Source organism: Sardina pilchardus, chromosome 7 (genome assembly GCF_963854185.1).
Source record: "Sardina pilchardus chromosome 7, fSarPil1.1, whole genome shotgun sequence".
NCBI lineage: Eukaryota > Metazoa > Chordata > Actinopteri > Clupeiformes > Clupeidae > Sardina > Sardina pilchardus.
In genome coordinates this window covers 17,718,252-17,735,227 of record NC_085000.1, presented here as the reverse complement: position 1 = coordinate 17,735,227, position 16,976 = coordinate 17,718,252, and the positions used below count along the sequence as shown (strand labels likewise).

Below are 16,976 nucleotides of genomic sequence, written 5' to 3'. Positions count from 1 at the left end.
TCCGATATCCAGAGTTCCAGGCCAATTTGCAGGCATTGCAAGCCCACGGAGACTATGGTAATGGTGATGTACCATCAAAATGATTGGGATACACATGTGGTCACCGTGACCTTGACCTTTGACCTTTGACCTCTATAACTAAATCCATTCATCCTAGAGTCCAAGTGAACATTCATACTAAATTCGAAGCACGTGCCTTGTGCCATGCTTAAGATATCACATTCACAAGATTGGAGCAGACAAGACATACAGACAACCAGACGTACAAACGTACGGACAACCCAAAAACAGAATGCCTCCGGCCACAGCTATTGCTGAAACACATCGAGGCTTGAAAAATGCTGACAGACCACTCAGAGGCATGCAAAAATAATATAAAAGAATGGGTTTCAAACAGTGACCAAATGTAATACACAAATAACAACAAAACCATGTCGGGTGAATAATGGCAGGACCACAGCCATGCATTGATAATGAAGTCATAACATACCTGACCATCTTTGTGTTTTCACATTGCAATCTGTAGACACAGGGGGAAGAGGAGAAGACAAACAAAGATAAATCAGTGGCTGTGCAATTACATTTTATGAATGCAGATAAAATAAGCCGTCAGGCAGGCAATTATGGCTCCGGAGGAGTCTGAGAATGAGAGGACAACACATGCACACGTCACAGCAAAGATTACCCCGGCTGAATATTACCACCGAGCAATTAGCTGCCCTCATTTAAGACAAAAAAAAAGAGAGAGCTGGATTAACTGTGGCTGCGTTAAGTAATTAGAACTGGTCCGTCGTTTGGTGGCATGCTTCTGGGCAGCGAATGATGTCAGAACTCTAATAACCGTGACTGTGCTTCTGCTAATGAATCTGCTTGCAAGCGCGGGCAGCGGGCCTGAAATATTCATTCCTCGCGGAAATGAGGGCCGCCGCAGCCGAGCCGCCAAGACACCGGCCAAAAATACGCCGTCCGTTGAACTGATGGCTATTCTATTTAGTCTGGGGGACATTAGTCAGATAGGGCTACGTCAGTGAACAGAACAGAAAAAAGCCCTCGGACAGATTGGACCAAAGCGTGACCAATGACGCACACACATGCTGTGTATACAATAACACCACAAACAGAATATTTTGCTGTGCGATTCTGAAAAACTGCAGAAAGGGGAATGAATATGGGTTTGTTTTCCTGGTTTTGTAAAGGAGAGCATTCAGCAGATGCCCAGTTCTGTTACGTAACCGTAGTAACAGAGGAGTCATCCATAGCTCTGGGTAGTCATGGGGCCTCCATAGAATGTCGCTAAGCATTACCGAGACGTCTGACCCACGGCGTGGTCGTCACAACGTGTGACTTAGAGCGGCAAGCCCCCGGAACACAAAGCATCTTGGCCAAGTAGTAAAACAAACAAATAAACCCAAGTCCAATGTGAGCTACCGTGTGTCAGCCTCAGCAGCAGCACCAGAGCAGCACCTTGGGCCCAATGCTGTAGGAGAGGGAAGTTAATGTACTCATTTTGGACACAGGGCTCCAACCCCATCCTCATGTTATGGCAGGCAACGAATATTATGCTTTCAGAGGGGCTTTATACCTTTGTACTTAGGTCACTGGTGGAATCTGAGGCTTTAATAAGATTCAGTCTGACCGCAGACACAGTAAATCCTGTCATAGTGGTCATATCATCCTAGGCCCATTTATCTACCATTTCTTAACTATAGAGTACATTCTTACCCACTGTCCACTACTAAACAAGAGGTATTTCCTTCAGCATAACATCACACAAATATCACACAAGCAGTGGCTTTAATGTAGTGCTACTCAATTACAGTAATTTCCCGTGTATAAGCCACATTGTGTATAAGACGCAGGGCAGTGGTTTAGACACAAGTTAAAAGACACAAAACCATATTAATACCATTAACTGTCCCCATGTTATCAACCTCATAGCAGAAGAATTTTTGCAAAATCAATGTATATGCCGCGACTAATAGTCTGGAAATTACGGGAGTGCTTAAAAACATCTATATTGTGGATATCAACAAACACAAACAACCTACAAAACAACAGCCACACCACAGACAAACCATGAAACAAAAAAATAACGGTCCACACCGAGGTCTGATTTTGGAAACAACAGTCCAATTCTCAGACAGCAGAGTCAGTTCAGTCAGGCGTTCACGCTCCCAAAGGACTGCTGTGCCAGTCGGAGGGGAGAAGCCACAGAGTCCCTCGTAAACGCCCGCCCGCCCGCGCCCGCCCATGCCCGCCGGGAATGCCAGTGCCATCAGCCGTGAAGCCACAGAGGACCAGTAAACTTTACGAGTGATGCACAGGGCACGCCATCTTATGTCATATCTTATACAGTATGTGCTGTATATAATATCCTGTTCTTGGAGTTGATGGGGGGGGGGGGGGGGGGTTCTGGATTGACAGCGTATGTGTGAGTGTGTTTGCGTGTTTGAATCTGCATGCATGTTTCAAATATGTGTGCGTGCGTGGTGTGTCTATTTTTGTTCATATGATTGTGTGTGCCTCTTTATCTGTGTGCAAGTACTGTATGTGTTTAAGTGTGTAGGCACAGATATGTCTTTGTGCAAATGTATACACACACATACACACACACACACACACACACAAACTAAACAAAGTCCGTCTGTCTCTCTGTGTGTGTGTGCACGCGAGTGGAAAGCACATTAATTGTACTTCAGCTCCAGCAGCAGTAGCTCCAGCAGCAGCAGCAGCAGCAGCACAGAAGTTTGGGGTAAAAACTTGGGCAATTACAGCAGCCGTAGTCAGGCCTGGGAGGAGGAGGAGGAAGTGGTTCCCTCAGATGTCTGCTAGCTAACGCTGCTGCTGCAGCCGCCACAGAGCCATCTGGGCTTCTCCCTGGGAGCCCCGCTACTCCCCAGCCTCTACCTGCACTCCGCCACATGTGAGACAGCAGGCAGGCAGGCAGGCAGGCAGGCAGGCAGGCAGTGGAGTGGAGAGGAGGCTTGGCCCACCCCCTTCTTCCTCCACCAAAAAAAACAAAACACTCCACCATCCATCCCCGAAGATTTCTCAAAGCAAAAAATAGCACTGAAGCAAAGCAGGAGGACTAATTAAAAAGCTGAGATGACAGGCTTGGGTTTTGTAGTCATTTCGCAGCGGTGCAAGAAATAGTTATCCAAAACAATCTTTGATATTTACCAAAAAATGGTCAATGCACCTTGAAAGACAGTATGCTTAGTAAGAAAAAAAAAAGAATGGTTTTGCAGACTTCACTGTCTGACGGTTTCACTGTCTGGTTTCAAGACTTGAGTAGTTTCAGTCTCACCAGTCGCACAGTCTGTGATTTCTCGTACTGGGAACCCCAGGAGTCAGGCTGGAGATCGAAGTTCTTTCTTCAAGAATAACTTCATTCCCCAAAAACCCAGACGTGCCAAGAACAAATGCACTTGAACACAGCACACAGTCTGACTGTCTGTCTCTAAAGATCAATAGTTTCCAGCCTGTTTAATCTATCACATCTTTCACCACAATCACATATCACAACCACTATCAAATCAATCACACATTTCACTTTCAGATACATTAGTGGTGATAACAACAACATTTAAAAGGACTTTTTTTTTAAGTGAGGAGGCCTCACTTTCACTGTCTCACTAGTCAACCCACATGGGTTTTGTTCCTCTGACTTTCATTTGTTTGTTTTTGTCATATATCACCCTATAATTCATCAGGATGATTATTTATACACGCAGGTGCAGAAGCACCAGAAATAAAGCCCCCCGTGGCATTCTGGGAATAAACATTCAGTGCTTTTCACGTTATTACAAATGAGCCCCATCATTGATTTCGGTGTGTCTATACTAATCCTTTCAGGCAGAGAACAGGGACGCTATAGGTCACAGCCATCAGTAAATGACGAGCGGATCCATTCAAACCCAGAGCCTTAAATCCGCTGTTAAATGAAAACTGCCACATCCTTGAGAGAGCACTCATGCCTAACGGAGAGTCAGAACAAAGCAGGCTCTCTGCATCCATTTCCTCTAGCGCGGTCGCCACGGCCACACAGCCCAAAACCCAGTCAGAACCACGGACAGCTCCCTTGTTAAAATACATAAAGCCCACGTCGTGACATTAAGAGGGATGAGTGGACATAATGATTTCACAATCAAAACAATACATCATTATTCACGATGGCATTAATATGGAGTGATAGGACATTGAGGGAGCAGACAGGTTATTTGTGAATTCATCTTAATCAAAACAAAACAGTGCAATTTACACCAGTGTCCATGATTCAAATCCATGTGTTGGCTGAGTAACAGAAAGGACATCAGTGCCATTGCAACAATCAAAATAATGTTTTAATTATGGAACATTAGACATTGCATTAGCGTTCTTCAAAAACAAGAATACTAAGGGTCACTGTGTCTCGGTGCATTCAGGATGAGATCACAAACAGAGCTGAATGAAAGCTCATGAATGCACTGTGGAGTGATCAAAACCCACAGTCCTACTCAGCTGTCTTTAAATTCATATATGCAAAGGGGATAGAAAAGTTCTGCTTTTATTATTTTTCCTTATTTATCTATTTATTTATTTATTTATTTGGGAGTACTGTACTTTGGCTGTACATGTTTACTCACACACACAAAACAAAGTGTGTATGTTTATGGAAAATAATGACTGAACTACTTTCAAACTATGAAATTAAATGAACACAATAGTATATATATTTAAAAATATATATAAATGCATATATGCTTAGTTATGTGTAACCACGCTTCACTTCACATGAAATTCACATGGTCCTCGAACTAAACAAGCTGAGCCGACATGAGCAGAAATCCGCTAACCAGGCAGGGATCTTTCAATCCATCATCCTCTCATACTCCAGATCAATCACCCTGCACAATTCACATCTGCAATTCAATGCAGAGGTCAGGAAAAGGTCTTGCTTATGAGAGAGCACAATATAAACACGTCTCCTCTGTCCTATGACCAACGCTACGGTATAGCCTACAACATAATTGAATGATACTTCACAGCTCCTCGCCACGGTGAAGAAGAGCTCTTCAATACAATAACAACAGCATATATTTCTCGCACGCTAAGGATTCATAGTCATCTTTTATTATTATCACGGAAATGAATTCTACATTTATTAGCCTTGAGAGAAGGTCATAGCCCAAATCCTCCTCTCTATTATCCTGATTGAAATTACAACCAACAATCAATCTGAACGGAAGGTTCAGCAGCTTGGAATTGTCTTTTGAAATATAACCTAATTTCCATGTCAAAACGAATAGCAGTCAGCGAGATCCCTCAAGTAGATACCAGGGTGCCCGCCCACATCGCACACTATACCTTGAGAAGCACTAAGAGGAGAATGGCCAATCAATCACAATGGCATCATACAGCGTGCTGCTATTACAATATCCGTTCCTTCTCTAACACTGTGGACAGAGACCAGAATACTGTGACCTGTCAGTTAAAATATTACTAATCGATGGACAACAGATACTGTACAGGGCATGATGGAGAATCTTGACTGAAATGAACACACACTAGGGTTTTATCAGCTGAATTCTACTCACTCGGTAAATAAATAAATAGTATTTTTGGAGCCTTTATACAGTGTGCAGACCATGCCCTTCTCTCTTCTGTGAATTCTACTGTGCTCATGTCCAATGTGTCTCTGCAAAACAAGGCTGAATGGATTCGACTTATTTGCGAAGCTTATTCACATCCTAGGGCAAAGAAAAAACCCTCTAAAACTGAATATACAGAAGAAATCAACAACACAGACTGCCTAGTGCCTACAGTATTGTGAATATGAATGTAGACTAGGGATGTAACGATGCATCGTGACACGAATAAAAATCGATACAAATGCGTGACGATTCGCACCGGTTGATAGAAAAAATGAATCGCGATGAGTCACGTGACTTATGTCACTAGGTACGGGGCACAGAACGAGGGAAGATGACGGTAGGCAACAACTTTGAACTAGAGTGTGTGTGTCAGGGTTCGTATGGGTGCTTGAAATCCTTGAAAATGCTTGGATTTTAATGTGGTGTTTTCAAGGTTTGAAAAAGACATCATTTATGAAGTTGTTTTGTTTTTGCCACGCGTTCGCGTCCAGTTTGACGTGTCTGGATTTTCCGATAATGACAGCAATCTTGTGATGCTGATATTGACTTTTAATTTCTGCGCGTGTAAACTAGCTACTGTGCTTGAACGAAGTTAGCTGTGACAGACTAACCTACTGGTTTTCATCGTTTTAACCACAAAGCCTGTCGACCTTAGGTCTACTCAATTGTTTAGTTAACACCTTGTCATTTCGCGTTTGTCCCGCCGTTCACCTCCGTGCGCCCCATGTACATCAGAACATATGTCGGGATAGCCATCTCACTATGAGAAAACGTATGACGATAGTGCTAAGAGATTAACACGTTTGCATGCTTGGTAAACATCAGTCTTGCACATAATATTGAGCTGATTTTTTTAGTGGAAATGGCTTACTGTAGCATTGTGCTGATAGATGGAAAAAGTTGCCTATTTAAAGGCACAGTCTGAATTTTAATCCTAGCTCTCCATTTAGTGTGTGCACTTGAACAACTATAATGATGTAGCATATAACAGTTAACTAGGGCCTGCCATTTATTTTAAGAGGAGAGGTGACGTAATACTTTGGAAGGAGAGGGAGTGGTGCAATTTGATTTTCTTTGGAGCAACCTCTTCAAACAGCATCAATATCAACAAAAAAAAATTGTGATAAAATCGTATCGTGAACAAAAAATCGTGATCCATATCGAGTCGTGAGTTGAGTGTATCGTTACATCCCTAATGTAGACTAGACAAATAAGAAATTATTAATGACATTATTGAGCTCATTTTGTCAGAAATACTCGGGCTCATAGCCTTAAAAGAACAGCAGTGCCCTGTTGCATGGTCTTGTGTATGGCAGGCTTTCAAAATAGGGCATGTTGTGGTAAACTAACAAGATGCAGTTAACTGCAGCATGAATATTTAAATCACCATAGCAGGCCCTCTCGTCAGCCATGTACATTAATAGCATGGTGAATCAATGCAGAGGGAAGGGAAGTGTAGAATAAATAAACAATATTAATAAACATTATATACAGTACAATTGTTAGAAATGAATTGTTTAAATGTTCAGAGCATGTGGATCCACCTTTTGTTACTCAACCAAAAGTCATACACGCATCAGTGCATGCATAGCACCTGTTCACCACCATTCAACTGACAGAAGTGCCCAGGACTGCACGACCATGGCTTTCTCTCCTAGGGAATTGAACCCACATAGTGATGTAAAGTACTCTTAGTGTAAGTCCAGATTGACAAATACTTGACATCAACTAAATGAGCGGCTGTAAACATACAGGTAGAAGATATGACTAAGCTTAGGGGATGGACAGGCTCATAACATAACTCAATAACAGCATTCAGCAGTTGGAATATCTGTGGTGTCTCTTGAAGGCAGTAAGGCATGGCCTCACTCTGGTGATTTGGAATAGACTACCCTCCCCTGCCTCTTACCCTCCCTCTTCCCTCTCCGGCTCAAATTTGGACCAATCGCACGCCCGCTGCGAACATGAGTTTGACGAGTCGGTTTTTTTAATTTTGTATGAAATGCCAGCTCCCATCGGAGGTAGAGAGCTTCTCGCAAGCACATTGCGGGCTCCGGTGCAAAAAATCCGACAGAGTCCCAAATCTCCTGAGACGGCAAGAGATTTCAGTCCTCTCCAGCTTCCTGTAATCTCATCTCAGCCCCTGCCTCCGCCAATCCTGACTTCCAGCTCCGACTGTGAAACTAAAACCCTACATTTCCCAGGGAATTTGTGGGGAATATAAATGTGGGCCTGAACTCTAAGACAATTAAGGGTTCTGCTACCATACTGTATAAGAGCAGTCGCCTGATGCAAAATATGGAAGCACATTTCCATAAAAGTATGTTATCTGGTTTCAAGTCAAAATTGCAATGCACTGTTGTACTGTTGTACTGTATGTTGTTTCACAGAGGGCCATTTAAGGACCCCAGGTGCAGCTTGCAGTGTGTGTTCCACTCTTCTCTCCAGTCACTTGTGCGTAGCAGCTATTGCATCCTGTATTATGCTGTATAATGAGCTTGGCTGTTGACTGGCCACTGTGGCAGCAATACCACAAAGAATCTAAAATCTTCAGAGTGTAGAATGTGTGTCAAGGTTCACAGGCCGTTTTCTTTTGTGTAGTGTGTCCGCTACATGGTTACAGGGCTACAGGTTAAAATGGCAATGCATTGTGCTTTACAGAGCGTGGATGTAGAGTTGTCTGGGCCCTTTTCTCTCTCCTATTCTGTGTGTGCAGATGCAATAGCGGCCACTTGCCTGTTTGCCCCTTTTCAAGCTTCCACTCCAAGCAGAAGTGAATCAGCCCTGAGCACTCGAGCGTGGACGATTCCCGCGACTCCAAACACGGGGCTTGATTACGGACGGAACATCTTCGCCGGCGAGGCGAGGCGGCGGGGGCAGGTGCCGCTGAGTCAGCGCGTATCCATCTCTCGCTTTTCTGCATCACTAAGCACAACTGGACACCAGCGCCCGCCAAAGTGCACGAGATGGCGGTTTGGACGGTGGGCCCGGAGGCTTAATTCAGATTTGAATATTATTTATCGCGCCGCTGCCAGGCCACGCGCGGCACAGGTGATCAGGCGCACGATGGGTCTCCGATGGGAGCTTGGCATCTGGATGAGACGTTCACATCTGTAAAGGTTTTCACTGGTTCGTAGAGTTACTGTGTCATCAGTGGTGCATCTAACGGATGACTTGCATCATTGCAATGCACCACTGAACAACCGCTGTAGCTCATACAAAGAGAGCCTTCAAAATCGCAGTGTCTCGGCCCCAGCCATGGCACGACTGGCTGGGGCACCTGCACCGCACACTGGCGACCCGGGTTCGATTCCCACCCCGTGGTCCTTTCCGGATCCCATCCCAACTCTCTCTCCCACTCACTTCCTGTTTTTCTCTACTATCCTATCTGATTAAAGTCATAACCCCCCCCCCCAAAAAAACATACTAAAATCATAGTCTCTCCTTCAGCAATGGTAGTTCAATGACACTTTTGAGAAACGCACACCAGATTTGTAAGTTTCCTCTGGTTCGCTAGTGCCACTGAAGGTTCTTTACATGTACCAGAGGCACAGCTGAGGAGAAAGGGACTCTGAAACTACCAGTAAAATGCAAAGGTTTGAGTACCCTCAATGTGTACCACAATTACAGTTTATAAATGGATAAACGGCATTAACATTTGAAGACGTGCAATACATTCATGCATTTTTTTTACTTTTAATGTCTGTCGGAATTCATTCTCATTTCAAGGAGTAACAGTTGTTGCTTTATTTGCCCAAGGGTGCCCAGGCTTCTGCTTTCCATTTACGGTAGCCAACTCTGCAGCAGGCTCAGAAAGTCAAACAATCAAACAGACCCAACTCCAGACGGCCGCTGTCTCAGAAGTGGGTTTTGATTCCTGATCTGACCCTTACCACCTGGCAGCGGGCTCGCTGAGATTGCCACAACCTGTCAGATTTCAGACATTTTCAAATGCCCTGGCCAAACCCAGTTTAAGTGTGAAAGTGAACAACAGCACAGTGAGTCACAGGGCTTTAGAAAATGTCCAATATGAAAAAGTCTCTCTCTCTCTCTCTCCTTCTCCTTCTCCCTCTCCCCCTCTCCCTCTCTCTCCCTCTCCCTCTCCCTCTCCCTCTCCCTCTCCCTCTCCCTCTCCCTCTCCCTCTCCCTCTCCCTCTCTCAATATGAGGTTCAGGGGAAATGCACCCAACTGCTCCAGCCGAAAGTGAACATGAATGGGGAAGTAAGAAGGCTTTTTGTTCCCAAAAAGCACACACACCCACATTCATTCTTTAGATAATCGTGTTCTGTATTATTATAGAGTGGAGCTGAAGGCAAAGAAAAGAAAGACCACCCATGGAAAAACTGATGTCATGCAACAGTGGCTGTACAAAACCATTCGACCTTGTGCGACTGAAGGTCATCTCCTACTAATCAGAACCATGACGCAGTCGTAATACTGTCATCATACTGCATCTCTCAATATGAGTATTTGACACAGAGGGCAACACATTCCTTTATTCCCATAAAAGGAGGATCATTGGCCCTTTGTAGAATCCATCACTGAGGTAAGATCAATTTCCTGGCGGCGACATCCTAGGCCTCAGAACATGATTCTGTTGCTTAGAAACAGACAATCAATGACATGATGGATTTCCTTCTCGCTTTAATATTTATCTTTGTTTAAAGAAAACAAAGAAGAATAGGTCACCTTTTTATGGCATGAGACTTAATTTCCCCACCGTCCCCAAAAGAGGCTCTGTAATGTGAGAATACGTCTGCAAGTCAGATTTCACACGAACCCAGTAATAGACTTACACAATTAAAATAGATTAATCATCAGTTGGGAGTCCTCTGATTAATAAACACTATGGTTGCCCCATTAATCTACATCATTAAACCAAATTACACAAATGCATCAGGCTGCTTATTGCAGGGGTAGGCGCCTTACTAACAAGATTTAGTGACTTAGGCCCGGCCGGGAGATGTGCAGTGCTTCCAGTGCAGTGCTGCTTCTAATGAACCGTCCCTAAAGAATTACTTGGAGCCTCTCTCCACACAATGCCGAGCTTTCGCTCAGCTAACGCTAACGTTTCTTTCTACATGCTCGAGCTGCAAGGTTAATAAAAATGGCGAGCCTGTGTCTTTTGCCAAGATTTCATCATCATGCATATTTCACTTGTTTTTCTCGAGATCAAAAGCACTCTCTTGTGTTTCAATGAACAATGTGAAAATGGTGATTAAAGTGCTTTGGAGGAAACTGGGCGAGATCCAACTTGTGTGTGAGAGACTCTGTACCGTTAGCTCACACAGTGGGCATCTGTGGATAGAGTGGCAATGCTGTGAATAGTCCAGTAGCATAAAGTGTGTCATTAGAGATCTCCCCCTATTTGTTGAGGCATTCCAGTTGGCAGGAAAAAATGAGCCAATTTCTAGATTCTGTTTCAAGTGCATCTAAATTAACATTTTCAAAACAACAAAATTAGAACAACAGACAGTGTCCCAAATTATCCAGTCAAAGAAAAAATATTACTGGAATAGGATATGAATTTATTTTGACAGGTCCATGGAATGATAACGATATCCATGTGCCTTACTTAACAAATGAATGACAGCCCAGGGGACCACTTCCTGCAGACTGGCCAATCAGAGAGCACCAAATCAATCAATCATAGTTCATGACTACAGGACTCCAAGGGCATTTGTTTTGGCTGAACCGGAGTGTAGTAGCCACTCCACTACAAAAATAACTGTGCAATATTGTTGAGGCCAGTTAGACATTTTATAATGAGATCTGAGAGTCTTTAGTTTCTTTGGTCCATTCTAAAACAAACAAATAAAAAGAACAAATAAAAAAGAGTCTGGGTCTCTAAACTAAAAAGTCAACCAAAAGATAAGACAAACCAGGAATGTATTTCAGGTATGTCAGTCAGTGACAAACGTGGGTATGGCTTCATTTTCCAAACTAAATGAAGCCAGTCTGCTCTGCTCTAAGGTTTACCACTTACTGTGAGCTAACTTACTCAAGTTTATCACTAAACCACAAACATGATATGCCCTGCTAGAGATCATGAAAAATCAAAACACAACCTCCTCCAAACACAGAAAAATCAAAACACCACCACCTCCTTAGGAGACAGGCCAAGACCAAAGAGAGCATACAGTACATGGTCTGGAGTGACTAAACCAGCCCACAAGGCACTTGAGCTAATTAAGATAAGAAAACGGCTTTTTAAACATTAACGTCCAGCAAGAAGAATTTTCCTGAAACATTCCAGTGATGCACAACCCTATTAAATCCTCTGATTGTGATGTTAAGATTCCACTTCAATCCACACGAGCTGTCCTCATGATTCACTCCAAAACCTCTCTCAAGAGATATTGTTTATCTAGATGAGAGATTGAAAGGCATTACCAAGACTAGGATACAGGGCATGGCTATGTGAAGTATTTTGCAAAACATTGGGAAAGAGAGAGAGAGCAATAACATAACTTCTGCCGCTTCCGAGGATAGTGATCGGCTTTCTCGTCAGCAGCTCTCAAAACAGCACAACATCCCCTTGCTAATTGTCTGTGATAAAACCAATCTAAGAAGACGAAGATACAGGACAGGACACTGAGGAAGTACAGATGAGACTGGCCACGCGGCTATTTCCTTTCACTACCATACGCCCCCCCCCCCCCCCCCCCAACCCCCTCCCAGCCCCCATACACACACTCCTCCTCTCTGCAGAACCTTTACGAGAAATACAATCAGATTGAGTTAAAAGCTCTCATTAAGCCGTCATTACGTGCTCTTGTGGGGGTTGTAGCGGACAATCAAAGGGACAACCCGGGGACTAGTGGCTAGCTACAGTACGTCCAGGCGGCTCCAATCCCGTGACCATCAAAGCAAAAGGTCAGAGGGAGAGTGGCGGAGTCTGGGACCCAAAGCCCAAGGGTGTGACAAACTGGGACGGCTTTTCAAATGGTTGTACACTACAGGGATCTGAGAGCTGGCGCTGGCCCAATCTCCCAGATCAGCCTTAAAAATGATCTTCTCAACTATGCTGGTAGGGTCAGAACTGTAAACCGCTCAAAGGGCAGTCTCCTGAAATATATGATCAGACTCACCTACTGCAATTTTCGCAAGCACATAAAGTAAGAGTGTTTTTTATTCAGTATGAATCATTATGATGTGCGAAGAAAAATGATACACATTCCAGACACAACCGATATACAGTGTAGTGCATACAGAACACTTCAAAGAATCTGCTCTAAAACTAAAGCTCATTATCTTCCCAGTGATGTTAAATTATTGTCAAAAATTCTGTCAAAACAGGTATTCCTGTTCAAAGATGGATAACAACCTTCCTTTAGATCCTTTACTGAAGACATACTAGGCAAATGACCTCACAACCCGGTTAAGGAGGGCTACACACCATCAGGGTAAAAGTGGGCTCACCTCTTAACTGCTGGGGCAGGTTGCACTGGAATAATCTACATATCTTAACGGATGAATAAATCTGTCCAGTCACGGGACAAATGGGCCTTCATAAGTCTGGCTCAATGTCACTGTCTCCCTCTTTAGCTCCTAAATACCCCATTTCATGCTAAACCAAGCAGGTCATGATTCCAGCCACCACCACCACCACCACCACCACCACCACCACCACCACCAGCACCACCACCACCACCACCACCACCACGGTCTCTCCTTGAATCAACCAGAGATGATTCAAATTGCATCGCAACTTTGCCCGTTCCAGAACAATCCCACAGTTTCGAGCTTAGCCTGATTCTTCTCTCCGATCATCAATATTTTATCGGCCATGAAATGTGCTTTTTTCCCTCCTGTCTGTTTACTCCCTGTCTAACGGAGTTCAAAAGACACCCTGACAGTCCTCAGGAGGCCACTGCACCTCCCCTCCTCTCCTCTCCTCTCCTCTCCTCTCCTCTCCTCTCCTCTCCCCTCCTCTCCCCTCCTCTGCCCTCCTCTCCTCTCCTCTCCTCTCCTCCCCTCCTCTCTCTTCCCCTCCTCTCCTTTCCTCTCCTCTCCCCTCTTCTCTCTCCCCTCCTCAGTCTCCTCTCTCACCTCCCTCTCCCCTCCTCTCCCCTCCCATCCTCAAACTCTCCTCCTTTCTCTCCCCTCCTCTCTTCTCCTCTCCCCTCCTCACACTCTCCTCCTCACTCTCTCCCCTCCTCTCCTCACTCTCTCCCCTCCTCTCCTCACTCTCCTCTCCCCTCCCCTTCTCTCCGTCCCCCAGCTTTCCGCTCCTATCCCCTCCCCTCCCCTCCTCTCCCCTCCGCTCCTCTCCCCTCCCCTTCTCTCCTTCTCCCCCAGCTCTCCTCCAGAGCGCTCAAGCCTTCAGTGCTGCAGCCTGTGCCTTTCCCAAATTCATAGAGCATCTCCGAGACTCCCCCATGCCTTCCCCCAGCATAATGAAAAGAATGCAGCAGGCAGCAGTCGCTGCTCTGGATGGCATCTCTCTCATCTCTCATCTCATTCATATTGGATTATTCCAGCAGCAATATTATGGAGGGAGGAGATGTCATTTTGCACCGGAGACCTTGCATGAGATTGAGCAGCGACTCAGACAGGGCACTAGGCTCCGTGGAGACATAGGAGACACGGGAGGCTCAGGAGGCATACAGCAGGAACTATGCAAAAAAATGTCACCCGCTTGTGAAATTCTGATAGCCAGGCATCTGCTTTGATTCACAGAAAAGTCACAGGGTTATGGGGCTCCTCTTAATAATCCCATCTGCTTGCTAAAAATGCCGGTTCTCTCCTCTCCTTTCCCTCCTTCTCTTCTTTAACAATTGAGGGCGCTACAGTAAGTGAATGAAAAACCCATCTCCAAATTTAGCCCCCTGGTTATTCCCTCAATGGGTCTGTTTAAGTCCACAGTTAGAAACATTGTTTACAGCATACGGGCCCATCCAGCAGCAGGACATGGCTTGAATCTAAATGAGTGTTTGCAGATGCATCTGCGGAGATAAGACATCCAAGTGCCTCAACAACATTCCATTCATTTTTGAAAAAAAAGAGTTAGTCTGATCTCAGATATATCTGAACCGTTCCATGCTTACATTTTGCTACTGGCTTCAAATTTAACTGTTGTTCCACCTCTAATTTTGTCCCAATATTACATGATTTATCACATTAAGAGGGGGGTAGTACAGAGGATAAGGACTAAAAGATCATCACACATTCTTGACTAAGCGATAATTCATGGGGAAAGATAGGATTAAAGTGAGGGCAGAGCTTGTAGGTTCCAAGTGCTGTTACGCCAGGACTTCTGTTCTGTGTCATTCAGATACTGTATCGACAAACAGACAATCTTTTATTGGGGGAGAGAGAGCTGACCAGGCAATAGAGGGGGGGACTATGCCAGGAACGCCCAGCCCCGCAAACAACCCTGCAGTCTTGAAAAGGAACGTGCAACGATTACACGATACGTTACAAAATACTGCAATACTTAATATACTCTAAAACTGATCGATGTAAATTAGGGCGTGAAGTCAGATTTGAACCATAATCCAAAATGTAGATGCACACAAGCAAGCAGAAATTGAAACCAATGGAAAATAAAAGTTGCTAATACTTGACAACAACAACCAATGAAATGTCACCCCTAACTTGCATGCGGCTAAAGCATAGTGCTGATTGGGTGGGACTGTTTATGGCCCAGTCAGAGCCACTGTGTTGGCTTCTCATTCACAGAGCCAGGGTTGTGTATGACCACCAAAGATGTTATTGAGCACAACAACAGAACAGACACATAGAGGACAGTGCACGAGCAAATGGGTCTTGACCAAAACAAAATGTGCATAGGGATCACAGTCACATACTGCACCTTTACATTTCTGGGAGCCAGAAAATTGTGAGCCCAAGGCAAGTCAAAGAGCTTATTCATGGTCATCCTGTGGTCTCCTTCCCATCTCATTCAAGTGTGCTACTGTACTGTATGTCATTCCATTTGTTTGTTTGTTTGTTTGTTTGTTTGCTTGTTGCCATCAAATATGTCGAGTCCCTCAAACACTTGGAGAATGGTGTCAATCCTCACTCTGTGTCAAGACTAACACTATATAGTTGGCCCCCTTCACTATTCATATTTCATAATAGGCCGTAAAGCTCATTTCCCATTAAATGACTGCTGTCAGATCAAATCAGTGTCATTGTGAGCAAATTACAGAGGTGTGAAGGTGGAAAGCACACAAGGGTCCTTGAGCTTGTAATATCCATTATTTTGCAGTTCTCTCTATAACACCGTATCACAAAGGAAGGGAATAGGCACTGTGAGAAATAAAGCATACACCTATTACAAGAAATGAATGTGTGGATGATTAACGCTGTTTTGACCACTGTCTGACACCCTCCATTTCATTTAAATACAGAATAAAGATGTCAAAAAGAGCACTTTCCCCCAAACATAGCCCAGCTGATTTTAAAACAATGCTCTAATTGTAATGCATTTTGGAGAGTAAAATTCTGTAACAAATTATACAATAAATTAAATTGTTGAGATTGAACAGATTTTTTACAGAAGGAGTGGGGCCAGCCTAGAGATAAAGACTTCAGTGCATTTAGCGGCAACGTTACCGCGAAACATCTGGAAGTCATTGCGTAATTGATTTCTCCAGTGGACATGTGCACATGAGTGAAATGCACACTGCCACCGGACATTAAACCAGGCATGTACCGCATTCCACAAATATCCCGGATTTACGCTGACCTGGCCATTAAATCCACTCAAAAGTCTAGCTACACTACAGAGACAAGCCGGGGAACAAGCTTGGCTATTTCAGCATTGGCCAGACATTCTGCGCAACGGAGACCAGACCACACGTTACATTTACATTAGGGCGCACCGACACAAAAGTTTAAAATGCGGACAAAACAATTACCAGTTTCACGACCTTGTTGTCTCTAGTCTAATTACGGATACACAATGTCTAAATACATCCAAGCTTATTCTGTTGTCAGGCTACTTTACATGTAACAAAAGTCACACCTTCTGAAGTCCATTATTGTGGCACACCGCGAAATTATTAATATGGTGACATCTCATTAAAATTATTGATAAGACTGATGAGACTGGGGGCTGGCTAGTGGTGCAACTCACATGTAACCAAAAGCAGCTATTCGAACTGGGGGTTATTTTCCAGACAATAAAAGCGCATATTGCTATATAGCCTACATTGCTTTATATATTTTGTACCATACACAGAAGCTCAGATTCATTGTATCGCTGTGTGTGTGTGTGTGTGTGTGTGTGTGTGAGAGAGAGAGAGAGAGAGAGAGAGAGAGAGAGAGAGAGTGTGTATGTGCTTGATCATACCTTACACCTTAACCAAGACATAAAGCTCTGAAGAGAATCA

At 44.2% G+C, this 16,976-nt stretch overlaps 1 protein-coding gene across 1 annotated transcript in view; it reads right to left on the bottom strand.

Annotated features, from left to right (window-relative positions):
* LOC134087475 (uncharacterized) overlaps positions 1-16,976 on the bottom strand; it is a 51,172-nt gene that overhangs the window by 33,476 nt on the left and 720 nt on the right. Inside the window, exon 2 of the mRNA XM_062540987.1 lies at positions 491-520. Within this exon, the coding sequence (XP_062396971.1) occupies positions 491-520 (30 nt within the window). The remainder of the gene's footprint in view (positions 1-490; positions 521-16,976) is intronic.